The sequence below is a fragment of the Lonchura striata genome, chromosome 10 (assembly GCF_046129695.1).
Source record: "Lonchura striata isolate bLonStr1 chromosome 10, bLonStr1.mat, whole genome shotgun sequence".
Lineage (NCBI taxonomy): Eukaryota > Metazoa > Chordata > Aves > Passeriformes > Estrildidae > Lonchura > Lonchura striata.
Genome location: NC_134612.1, coordinates 6480416 through 6493743, shown reverse-complemented (window position 1 = coordinate 6493743; position 13328 = coordinate 6480416). Strand labels below are relative to the sequence as shown.

General features: G+C 44.9%; 1 protein-coding gene across 5 annotated transcripts in view; it reads left to right on the top strand.

Moving 5' to 3' along the window:
- The window catches only part of MAP3K13 (mitogen-activated protein kinase kinase kinase 13), a 68894-nt gene that overhangs the window by 37723 nt on the left and 17843 nt on the right, over nt 1–13328 (top strand). For all 5 annotated transcript variants that reach the window (XM_021537182.2, XM_021537185.2, XM_021537183.3 and 2 more), the window contains one exon: nt 8972–9546. In XM_021537182.2, the coding sequence (XP_021392857.2) occupies nt 9045–9546 (502 nt within the window). In that variant the 5' untranslated portion in view covers nt 8972–9044. The remainder of the gene's footprint in view (nt 1–8971; nt 9547–13328) is intronic.

Genomic DNA, 13328 nt, shown 5'->3' with positions numbered 1-13328 from the left:
ACAAAGATAAGGGCCAGTCAGGGAATAGGGTCAGGCTGCAACACCAGGCCTCAGGAGCTCCCCTGGGCTACACCCCCAGGTCTGTGTTGTCTGTGTGTTACCAGCACGTAAAGCTGTAGTGGAGCAGCTCACACCTCTAACCCTGCGCTGTCACTAATACAGGCTTACGAGAGGCTCCTGAGCAGGCATTGTGCTGCTTCTGTTGAGGAATAATCCTCTTTGCTCGTGTATGGTGCTTGCTAAATACAACTTAGAACTACTGTCATTTCCCATCCCAGACCTGCCAGCTGGATTTCGAGTGTCCTTCCCCTTCCCAGCAGGTACACCCAGGCATGGACCTGGTGTGGGGTGATGGAGGCCAGAGCACTGCACCTACCCCAGGAATTGTTTCACTTCCATGGAGAGCTGCTGAATTACTTAATACTGGGTGTGAAGCACATAAGCTCTTAGTGCTGTGAAGTTTGTTCGAGTAGCATTTACATGTTGAATGTGCTTTGCAAATGTTGAATAATTCATATCTACTATAAAAATAAAAACAAGCGTGGGAGTGAGCAAGTTTACCTGAGACCAGTCTGACACCTCACGTGAATTAAAGTGAGACTTTGATTCATTCACTGGATTCCTGAAAGCAGCACTGTGATATTGATCTTCATCCTCAAAGATCTTTCAGACATTAATTAGTTTTAACGCTACTCTTTGGAGGAAAATAGGGTGTTTTAATTCTGTAGTGGGGGGAAATTCCAAGATAGTGTTTGTTGGTAGGACTGGAACATTTAGTGCCTTCATATGGAAATGTGGGGCTGTAAGGCCTCTGTGAACTAAACTGGAAATTTTACTGGTGTTGGTTGCTGTAAAATATTTCAGTTTGAATCCTTAAATCTGTTGTTGTATAGTAATAGTAATATAATAACATATAGTAATTATATAGTAATATGACATATGGATCAATAATAACATGGGGATTGTCAATGAGGTAAAATTACAGAACTGGGAAGGATGAAGAGAAAAGAACAGAGCCTAAAGCCTGTGACTGGGTTTGAAAAGTTGTTTCCTGCAATGGAGACAGCTGGAAAGGTAAAAGAGAAGAGTGTAACTTAAGGTAATTTCTACATTTTAGTCTGAGACAGATTTCAGTAGTAATTCTGTAGTATAAAAGGCTGATCAGCATTTAGTCTGTCTTTATCCCAGCTGAAAGCTTTCCAGTGTATTGATGGGCCTGTGGTGGAGGGTGTCAGTGGTGAGATGGTTTGTAGAGCTGCTGGTGTTCCCTGTGTGCACACAGCTCACGACACGCAGCAGCCACAGGGAGGAAGAAAGAGCAAATGGGTGACTTAGTTACACTGATTTTTTTGTGAGCTAACTGCATGGTTGGTTTGTTCCCCTGCTCCCCAGAGGCACGTGGCTGTGGGTTCCCCTTTCTCCCCAAGCACCTGGGCTCGGAGCAGGGCTGCTCTCCAGCAGGAACGTGCAGTCCCTGGGCCCTGCAGCCAATACGAGGGTCATTATGCAACGCCACTTATTTCCTATGGCATCAGATTATGCAATTTCTGAGCAGAAGAATGCAAAGCCCTGGAAGAACATAGGAGCATTTTAGCAGATCCAAAAATACCTTCTGCAGGGTAGAGGCAGCATTTCTGTGTGTAGTGCTGAAAATACGCCGTTACGTAAGGTGCTTATTTCCCAGCCGGCGCTTGGCAGGGCTGCCAGGTGGAGCAGGACGTGCTCTCCCTGCCGCTGGAGAGGTCTCCCTGCACTCACAGGAGGCTGCATGGGCTCTTTGTGTCTCTTCTTCACCAAGATGAATTTTTATTGCTTTTTTTTTTTTTTTAATTCCTTTTGAAAAAATAAAAGAAGTGGATGCTTGATTTCTCTTTCCAAATCAAGCACTGCTTCACCACCCCCCACATATTTGTGACCTTATGCTGAAGGAGGTTCTAGTGAAACATTTGTCGCATGGTGCTGGAGGTAGAAATTAATTCCTATGCTGAGAGCCAGGGCAGATGCACACATTGCATGTGGGGATAAGAGTCACCAGTTCTTTTAAGGTGAAGTCTGCCTTGGAAATCTATTAAAAATCTTTGTAGGAGACAGGAGCATAGTAGGAAGGGAGATCTGGTTGATACAATCTGTTGGGATTTTGGCAGGAATATTTACCAGAGGCTCTTAAAGAGGCTAAACAGTTATTAAATAGCTGAGGCACCAGGCTGGCAGACAGATTACTGGTTAAATGATATGGAATAAGAGTAGAGATAAAAGGGTAGTAATGTTGAAACATTTTTCTCTGCTTTGGAGATGGCACTACTCATACTCTTCCCACCTTTTCTTCCCTTATCCAGATATTTTAGGAATATTCTGTTTAAGCTGTGAGACTTCACAAGGAAGGTGTTGAGGGTAATGACTATGGAGGCCACCTGCAGGGAGTTCTGGAAGGCTCCACTGAACTTGGGTGATAAAATACCTTTTCAATTTAGTGTTGATTAAACACAGCTCAGTCTTGACATCCAGTCAGAATTAGGCTCTGATATAGCTTTTTGTGCACAATAATGAGATCTTAGGTTGTAAGAGACCCATGGAAGTTAGCTCAAGAGCCAAAATGATCATTGTGCCTTTGTACATTTCTGTGGCATTTTGTCTTTTTTGGGAATCCTGGCTGTGGTCTGACTTCCTCAACTACCCAGAGAAGCTACCCCATCCCTGGAAATGTTCAAGGCCAGGTTGGGTGGGACTTGGAACAACCTAGGTTAGGGGAAGGTGTCCCTGCCCATGAATTTTAAGGTTTTAATAGCTTTTTTCAACCCAAACTATTCTGTGATTCTGTGTTCTGTAACTCTAAGGTGATACAGGAGAAATGGAAAAGAGGTGATCAAAGACTCAGAGCAAGTTTCATATGGAGAGTGAGAAGGTCAAGTGAGAGTTGTTAGACTTGAGAAAAAATGTGAAGGATGGGATAATTTTTTAAATCACAGCTGGAATTAAAGAGATAATATGTTCAGGTGCCACTGAAGCAGTGAACAACTGGCTGTTCCAAGAAAGAAAGGAATTAAAGGCATGCAAAGTGAAGAGCAGCTGGTTTTAAGCTACAAAACTCCCTGCCACAGCCCAGTGTTGGCTGAAATGTTCTGGTTAAAAAGTTCCCTGACAGGCCCAGTCCTCTGTGTGCTGAGGCACAGACACTGTGAGCTGTGAGCAGGGCAGCTGGTGGCACTGCTGGGGGAGCTCTGCCTGCCTGCAGACCCTTCCCTTGGCTTTGCAGCAGCAAAGGGGGCTGGATGAACATCCTGAGCTTCTGTGGCTTCATCCCATTGCTGCAGCCTAGGTGCCACTTCTTTCTTCTCAGCCAGGCTTGCCTGGGATGTGCAAGGTGCCAAGCAAACCTGCAGCTGGCTCTGCACAGCACCAGAATTCAGCCATTATGGCTGTTTCTTGGCTGGTGCATGGTGCTATTTTTGTCATTGTCAAAAAGGGTTCAGGCTACAGAGCTAGACGGGGTTCTCTTTCTCACTGGTACAACAGACAAAAGGATATCACAACTAAAATCACTTTTCCAAAAATGATGTGTCCCTGTTTTCGGATAGATGGAATATATTGAAGAAAAGCTAAATGAAATCATCAGGAAGTCAGGCTTTTGTTGTGATAACACAGACTGCACACAACATAGTTACATGTCTGTGGTCCCATGTGCTTAATGCTCATGGCTATGTTAATAGTCTATTAATGTTTTTAAATTATGATGATTATGATAGTTGTGAGCCCTAAACAGTTGCTACCATATCACTTAGGTGAAAATTCAGCCGCATCACTCAGCTGCAGAAGAAAGTTATCTTAGGTTGAGGTGGCATCCAAATATTTATTTATATATTTTATTTATGGAAGTAAAAGTATGTGTTCAAGTCAGGATTCTGCAGGAGGTACAAAAGTGCTGTAGTGTTTATCTGACAACCTGAAGGAGTAGTGTAAAGCACAGTGTGACAAGACTTCACTTTCCTGGGTAAATATGCTGTTTGTTGTAGAGAAATGTTTATATGTAGAAATATAAACAGAGCTATTGCAGTGACAAAACATCTCAGCTGGGTCAGATGAAGAACTTTCACTTGTTTTATCAGCAATTGATGTTTTGGCTATGTAATTGTACTATTTAAAGATAAGGCTGGGTTGTGGCTGGGCATTCATGTGGGCATGAGATGGGAAGAAATGTTCTTCCTTGAAGGAGCAGTGTGTCTTGAGAAGGAGATTGATAGCTTAAAAACACCCAAGCTTTTGCCTTGGGCTAGTCAATAGTTACCTTAAAGGTTTGCCTATAGCCTGGGCTGGGTTATACCAAATTAATGTGGGCAATCTTCATAGTGTAATTTCTTTTTTTTACAGCCTAACAAAACAGATTATGTAACTTATGAAAATGTAATGTAATTAATTAATGTAATACTGTAACTCAAAAAAAAAAAAAAAAATCAACCCTCCTGAAAACAGAATTTGCCTTTTGGTGATGTGTAACTCATTCTCTATTAATAAATCTGCTTTTACTTTTTGTTTTCAAAGCAACCATGCAAAACATAATGTAAAAAGTGTGGCAGGAGTATCTCATCCACTCATGTAATATGTTCTTCATCAGGAAACCAGGAAAAGAAAGTCTGTTGAAATCCTGTATAGTAAAACCACACGGTTCAAACCCAAAGGTCAGAAGTGATAACAAAAGCTCTGGGACTTACCAATTCAGCAGCTCTCAGTTGTTCCTGTGCTGGAGTTGTACAGCAATGGGAGAGGACTGTGCATCAACCTGTTGTAAAAATACCCTGTAGAATCTGAGAGAGAGTTACAAGGGGCAGGAGAACATGATCTCTGTGCTTTATAGACACACTTTTTTGTGATTTTGTTAAATTTTAGAACATTTTTAAGGCTTTGTCACAAGCCACTATTTGAGATTATAAACCCATAAATTCTAGTGTTATCAGTATGGAAATGTGTAGTTACCTTGTTGTGCCCACTGCAGCCAGGAGGAAATCACACTGAGTACCAGGAAAAAGCAAGGAGACTACAAGGTTTGGCTGTAAGTAGTGATTTGGGCAGGAATCTCCTCTGTCCATAGTAGTTCCATGTACCAGCTGGATAATTTCTGCCAGCAGCTTTGTTTCAGCTCCTAAACATGGATCAGACAATTGCTTTTATTCCTGTGACTTGTTGGAAGTGCAAGCAGAGATTATGCTTCACTGGCTAAGATAGACATAGCACTCAAGGAAGCAAACTTAGTGTTACTGGAGACTTAGGCTGTCACAAGACTGAGTGGTGGCTTCTGTGCTTAGACCACCTTTCTAGCACACTGACTTTGGGTTTGGTTTGTGTGCTGTGTCTGATTTGCCACTCAATTTTTAGCATAGGTCTTTAAAGGAGAAACTTCAGTAATAGTTCACTGAAGGCATTGGCTTAAGTTAGCTGCACATTGACCATTAACACTCTTACAAATATTGAACTTGTATAGGCAGCCATGTGCTTTGGTGGCTCTGGGGGAGTGTGAGGACACTTCCTGGATGGCTGTTTTCAGGGACAGGCACAATATCAGGCAAGGTGAGAATGTGCCTTGGTAGCTGATTCGCCCACTTGGTGATTCAGGTAAACTTCCACTTTTCTCTAGTTTCAAACTGAATTTTGGGCTGTCTGACATGTTGAGGTGCAGCCTCACTCTTCCAAGAAGAGGAGCATTTCATGCTCTTCTTGTCTGAGGGTGGTGGGATTTTGGCTGGAAAAAATACTTTGCATGGAAATGGAGTAATTTATGAGAAGTTGTGATCATACAAAATTACACCGAGCCTTGAATCTCCTTCCAGACAGAAGAAAAATTTGTTAGTGCAGAGTGCATGAACTCATCAAAACAGTTCAAATTCAAGGGTCTGCTTCAAATCTGTGTGCAGCAGCACTTTGTGAATCTCAGTCTCTTAAATATGCACAGTCCTCCCACACATGGAGCATCCAGCTTTTGACTGGGAGGCTGCTGCAGCAGGAGCATCGCCCAGATAGAAATAGCACAGCCTTGGCCGTGCCTTTCCCTGGAAAAGCTAATGCACATGCAGATCACAGACATGGGATCCCAGGCTGGCCTGAGTTGGAAGGGACTTGAAAAATCATCCAGTTCCACCCCCCTGCCATGGGCAGGAACACTTTCCACAATCCCAGGTGGCTCCAAGCCTTGTCCAGTCTGGCCTTGGACACTGCTTGTGCGAGGGCCTCCCCACCCTCACAGGGAACAATTTCTTCCTGATATCTAAACTAAACCTATCCTCCTTCAGCTGAAGGCCATTCCACCTTGTTCTGTCACTACATGCCCTTATGAATACACCCTGAATGATATAATGAAACCTAAAACTTTCAAGAAAATGTTTTTCTTTGTCTTTTATTGGGAAGAGGTCAACATGAAAAACCTCAGCTTTTTGGTACTATGACTGAAAGAATAGCGATGGCATGACAATAAAACTTGGTAAATACTCTTCTTCCCTTGTTTGAAGAGATGGTGAGATCTAAACCAGCATAATTTCATTGGATTAAATCACATTTTGCTAAGACGAGAGTTTGCATGTTGCAGAATTTACTGCAATAGAAGAGAATTTAAAAAAATCATTTCCTCCAACAAATCAGCACTCATGTGGTGTGGCAGAAACCACCTTCTCCCCCTCCCAGGGTTTCTGCACCACTTTGCTTCAAGTTGGCTTGACAGGAAGTTGTTTTAAAAGAAGTGCTGTTGTTTCATGCTCTTCAAACAATGAGTTTGCTACACCTCTGAAAATCAGGCTGCTTATGTAAGGGCCTAGATAAGCCTGTATCATGGCAGTTTGAAAATAATTCCATAACTTTTATATGCCTTTTCTTCCCATGAAGCACATAAAGGGGCACGTGAAGTGGCAGGACACTGTGCCTAAAGGCTTTTTTTATTTGAAACATCTCAGTGTTGGAGAAGGCAATTTGATCTGGGAAAACAGACCTCATATTCCTGAGTCTGGGGCTTTGTTCTTGGCTGAGCTGTGTAGTGAAAAGCTGTTCATTCCCTGTTAAACCTCCACAATCAAACATTCCAGAGGCAGAAAACTGTAAAAATGTAAAAGCAAAACATTACACTGTAGTAGTGTACTCTTGAGAGTCACATAACAGCAAAGTTATTTTATCCTCCAAGTCTGATTTAATCCTTAATGCACTTCCCAAGGCTTAAATTTGAGGTATTTAGGGATACTGTTACCTCAAATTCTAGCCTTTACATTGGAGTTTCTTGGAGGATACCTGGCTGATATTTTATTTTCATTGATTAATGTTCTGTGTTACAAAAAGCACATTTCTCTGTAGGAACAGAGCATTTTGCTCTTGTTTAAACAATCACTTGTCACTCCCTGACTTTAGGTGATGAGCAGGGGCTGTGCCCAGGAACACTGAGCTGGGCCTGGCCTGGTGTTTTTCTGAAATTCTGTTCAGGTCTGAAGCATCTTCTTATCAATAACAAAATCTGCAATAATAGAACAACTGCTGCTAGTAGTAATTGTACTCTGAAGTCACACTGCAGCTTCCCACGCTGCTGAATTGGTCATTGTAGTGCTGGCTATCAGCAGGTCAGGATAGCCAGCTTCCCATATGGGCCTGATTGAGCTCCTCTACTGGTTTGGGCTGTGCTGCAACCTCTGCCTCACCTGCTGTTTTGCTTTCTTTTAAAGAAGAAATTTTATAACGTAAACAAAGCTTTTATGCAGCCCCATGTGATCAGGCAGGATACAGGAAGATAATCCAGGTTCTTGGCTGTTCCTGTTTGCTGCTGGAGAGGGGCTTTTCATCCTGTGGGCTGAAGGGCTTATCTCCCCTCTCTGCAGTGACCTCATCCTGAGGAGTTATGGCACTGAGCTGTTCCCTTCCCATTGGCTGTGCCCTACCTGGCCACCTCTCTCTCCCTTCCAATGGCTGTTTGCAGAGCCTGGAAATTTGCACCCACTATAACTGATCTTAATTTTTAACAAAGTGCTTTCTGTTAAGGCCGTTTTTTTACCCCACTCTCAGCTTCTTATGGAATTTAAAAACTGGACTTTATTCCATATTGCAGGCTGAATTCACGTAATTATTTGTGGCCCAGTGTTAGAGGTTCTTGTTTGAGAAGGGACTATCCCAAAACTGTTTTTGCAGTGGGCAGCTCTGGCAGTGTGACCCACAGCCATCAACCTGGCTTGGTGAGAAGGTGGCACCACCAAGGGGTGTGGAAAAAAGACCTCTCAGTGGAGCATCGAGCAGGAGATGGGGGTGCTTCCTAAAAGGGATCCCAGCTCTTGTTTAATGTGCACTCTCCCAGAAGCTTGTGCAGGGGAGAAGTGGAGAGCAGTGGTGGGAGATCAGCAAGGAGGGTATGCTGTTCTGTGAAACTCAAAGTTTTACTTGCTTATGAGGGTGGCATAGATGTGGATAGAGAATTGAATATATCTTGCTACAATGGACATGGAGGGTCAATCAAAGGTCCAGGATGGTAATAACTAGGTGGGGCTCTGAGGGAGCAGCCACAAAGCATCCCTTGGTGGAATCAAGATACCTGTATCACTGGGCTTTGTTTCTCTAGCACCTTGTCTTGAGGGTTTGCAGAGGGATCCTGAGCTTTTGGGCTGTGCCAGACCCAGGAACAGTGGTGGGACTCATACCACAGCTGAGCTAGGGCCAGCTTCAGTCTGATAATGCTATGGGAACTCTGCAAAGAATCTTTTACGATTTTGACCTTTAGGCTGTTGTTTAAAATTGTTGTGTTTGTTTCCTGGGTAATTCCTGCAGTATGTTACCGAGAGTATTGCCTGAGTGGAGTTTCTGTTGGAACCATTTATTTGTTTCTTTAGAGCAGTAATTATTTACCAAGTATCAGCGTCTGTCTGGAAAGTCTAGTTAATTATCAGCTCGCCTCAGCGAAACTGCACGTAATGAAAATACTTCAATAAAAAATTGAAAGTTGTTCTTTTTCCTCTTGTTTCAGGTACTGGGCCCACATGTCACATGTGAGTTGTGTCCTACAAATGCTCTGAGCACCCCCTCGGGCCGTCTCCTTGATGCACACTCACGGCATCATGGCCAGCACTCAGGAGCGCCTGAGCCTGTCTTCCTCTCCCAACTCCATCGGCAAAGCGTTCTGTGAGGACAAAGACTTGGGGAGGTTCCCCGAGGAGCACCCGGCTGCCGGGCACCAGCCGTCCCCTGAGCTGCTGGAGGACGTGCGGGAGCGGGGCTCGCTGCCGGCCGAGCTGCTGGAGGGCGTGAGCAGCCCGGGCACGGCGGCCGTGCTGACCAGCATCAGCGAGGACGCCCGCGACCACTTCGAGAACAGCGTGCTGCAGCTGCGGGAGCAGGACGAGCCCGAGCCGGGGCTCCCGCAGGGCACCCGCAGCCCCGGGGACGGCGACACCGGCGGCGCCGCCGACGATGTGAAGGTGCAGTTCAACCGGACGGGCAGTGGCAGCGGCGGCTTCCTCGAGGGGCTCTTCGGGTGCCTGCGGCCCGTGTGGAACATCATAGGCAAGGCGTACTCCACGGACTACAAACTGCAGCAGCAAGGTGAGAGGGAGTCACCTGCACTGCTTTGGGGCGAGGCGAGGCAAGTAAGCCAGGGCTCTTCCCCAGCTCTCCACCTGGCTGGTTTTGTCTTGTCCAGCCCTCTCACGGGTTTCCAGGGATAAATTCTGCACTGTGGAGCCAACAGCCATCGTGTGTGGCAAAGGCAGCTCATGAGGGAGTCAAAACCGACTGCCTGTTCATCCCCGTGGTTTGGAGCGTTGTGATAAGGCCTGAATCTGAACCGAGCCCGGGGATCAGAAGGAATTGTGTTTAAGTACTTGGTACAATCCCTGTGTAAATTTCTGGAGGTTTTTCGTGCTAGATGGAAAACACTGACATAGGCAATTCCACTTCAGAACCTCGAGGTGAAGACTGTCCCCAGTTGACCACCAAATAGCAGGAATATTGCTTCTCTTTTAAAAAGAGTTTTATGTCTTTTTATTCAGGAGTAATTTTCCTCTTTAAAACACCATTTAGTACTTGTCTTTCCAGAAATATGTTCTTCAATATTTATACCTTTTCCATTCGAATGTGTAAGCGTCAATGTGTAAGTGTATATGAGTATAAATACACATAAAATCTATAGCTTGGGAATAAGTGATGTCCCAGTTGACTGCATATATATCTATATATCTATCTCTATATATATTTTAGGGGATACTGAAAACCAAAGAGCAGAGTATGCTCTGCTATTGGTGTCTGATTTCTCCCCTAGCACAGGGGGAGGGAGGTGGCAGATGGGAAAAGAACAAGCTGTCATTAGAATTAAGGAGCTGAAATGGTTGAGGCTTACAGAAAATGGGAACAGCCTGGCCACTGCAGTATCATGGGGCAAAGCCTCCTTTGAGCATCACTCAGTAGTAATCAAATGGCTTTTTGGCACTGAAAAATTATAAGATATAAGGTCAGAAACCTGCCTGAGAGGTTCAAATCTAAACCCCAGAGGGATGAGGAACAGCTCCTAACATGAGGGAATAAGAGCTGTTAAATAACATGTTGGATGAATTTGCCTTGAAATCAACAGTCAGTTGTTTCCAGTTCATAAGCAAACAAGAAATGCACCTCTACATTCCAGGTGCCTCCTGAGCAGCAGCTCTCTGTACAAGGGTTTGCTTGCTTTGAAATTCTCTGGCACAGCTGGTTCTGTTTTGTTTGCATGTTGTAAATTCAGTGTGTCACATGTGGTCCAGACTATAAATAAAAACAGGGCAGAAAGTTCCCTGGGGAATTAAGGCTGCTGGGGTGACTGCACAAAGGGTGAACAGTTTTGGAAGGACTGTCTGGGTAGGGAGTCTCCCTTGGGAAGGAAAAGGAGGTTCTGAGCAGTTGGATGACATTCAGAGCAGGCATTGGGCATTGTCTGTGTGACAGTGCTTTGGGTTGGATGCTCAGTGCTTGTAAGTGAAGCAAAAAATTTCCGAGGAGAGGCCACAGGTGCAGAGTGGCAGTGGCCACTCCCAGTGTCCCACACCTGTCCCTGCTGCTGTCTCTGAGCCATCCTGTGCTGGTGTGTCCCTGTCACCTCAGAGAGGTGGCTTTGGGAGAGCTGCCTGTGAGACAGAGATCCCATTTCCCATTGAACTGGGCCCGCAGATGCACTGGAGGCCACAGTGCAATCTGTGCTCAGGTGACCCACAGGGGACGCTCGCTTTTGTGTGGAAGTCACCCAACTAAAAGATTGAAGCAGTAACGAATGAAAAGGAGCAGCTGAAAGCAGGGCTGGGGCTGGGGGATGCACACAGAGCTCCTTCCTGTGCACAGGGTGTCTTGCTGTTCTCTGTGTTGGGAGCATGTTCAGAGCCACACATCCAGGGGCACTCTTCTGTTTGCTGCTGGCATCAGGCCCTTCTAAAAGGGCAGAATTGAACTGGCTACAGATGTGGTAAGGCTGAGGATTAATTTGGATCAGCTATATGTAGCCTGTGTGGTTGAGCTGCATTTTCAGTGTCTTCACTGTTACAAAGAGGAATGAAAAGAAGATATGTTTTTTAAATTATTTTTTCTTCTGGGCCTCAGTTGTCTTGTTTTGATGACATCTGTTACCCTGATGGCAGTACTACACTTCTGTTACCTAAGGATAAACCTTTTCAAATGCTTCTGTGCTGAAACTTGAGGATTTTTGTGAGAATATTCATGTTCTCTTTTCCAGATGATCTCATTCTTGCTTCTTGCCACCAGAAAATCATCTTTGTGTGCATTTCATCAGCTACATACAAGCCAGCAGTTCAGTTACTGATGTATGTGATTATTTTTATTTTTATGTCTTTTAGCAAGAGCACAGAGGATGCATGGATTGTGTTTGTGCAAGTGCTGTGTGGCTGAGGAAATGTCTGGGGTTCTTTCAGCAGCAGGGAGAGGATTGTGGTGGCTTTTCATTTCCCTGGGAACTGCTTTACAGCTTTGGGCTGCTGCCATGGATCTGTGTAGGTGATTTTTTCCCCCCTTCTTTATGAGATAGCTACTTAAAGCCTCATCCAGGAGTAATCCTTTGTGTTGGGCTGAATCAACAACAGGGATAGAAGTCCAGTTTGGGTCTGCAGCTGTGTGACCTTCCAGATCTTAAAGAGGGCTTATAAAAAAGAAGGGGAATGACTTTTTCTAAGTAGTGGAATGGAAGTGGAATGACTTGGGGAAGTAGTGATAGGGCAAAGGGGAATGGTTTTAAACTAATAGAAGAGAGATTAAGATTAGATGAGGAAGAAGTCCTTCCCTGTGAGGGTGATGAGGCCCTGGCACAGAGAAGCTGTGTCTGCCCCTGCATCCCTGGAAGTGTCCAAGGCCAGGCTGGATGGCCTGGAGCAACCTGGGATAGTGGAAGGTGTCCCTGCCTGTGGCAGGGGGTGGAAGGGAATGGGCTTTAAGATCTCTTCCAACCCAAACCATTTTATGTTGCCTGCAGGTGCTCTGTAGTAGTTTTTGCTGCTCCCTGGTGTCCCTGCCCACCTGCTTTGGCTGTCCTGCAGGCCCATTCTTTGAGACATGGTGGTGGTGTTGTGGTTACAAGTAGTAAAAGACAAATAGGTTCCATGTCCTTGAGCCCATATTGCCTGTGATGCTTTGGCTTGTGACTTGGTGAAAGAGGGAAAAGATAAGAACAGCTTTTACATGATTCTGCCTTACTTTCTTGTTGAAATTACTGCTTGAGTGTCCTTCCTGACACCAGAATGGTCAACAAGAGGGTGTGCCTGTTCTTCCCTGCAGGACGCAGGCTGGGCAGAGCATTGATCAGCTGGGAGCTGCCACAGGCTCTATGCTGGTTGACCAGGTAATGTCAATCACTGCTTGGTGAGGAGTCAGTCATTCCTGTGGGGAATGTTTGCTTTTGTATTGTTCAGTGCCGGCTGATTATCTGAGATATAGGTACTTGGGGTTTGACCCATAAAATCCCTTTTCCAGGTGTTTACCCTGATTTCTAAAGGCTGTTGGTGAATGCTTTCAGGGACACACACTCAATTCTTTAATTTGCATCTACCAGTTATTTAATTGGGATTGAGGGGACTCCAACACTTTAAAGCAAGACTTGTTTGTGTTTCCTAGAGACTTATTAGACTTCCCAACCATTTTCTTTGGATTAAGCAGTTGTCTCCAGTAGCTTTCACCTTCCCTTTCACGAGTTGTGTGTTTACCATCATTGTGAGGGTTTTGGTGTCTACCTGGAGAGCAAGGTGCCTGTCAGAGGGTGCTTGTGTTGAGGGGGTCTGTGTAAACCAGAGATGCTTCTTGTCACAGTGCCAGTGCTGGAGAGCAGCCAGTGCTGGGAAAAGCTTCCTCCAAATAGATTG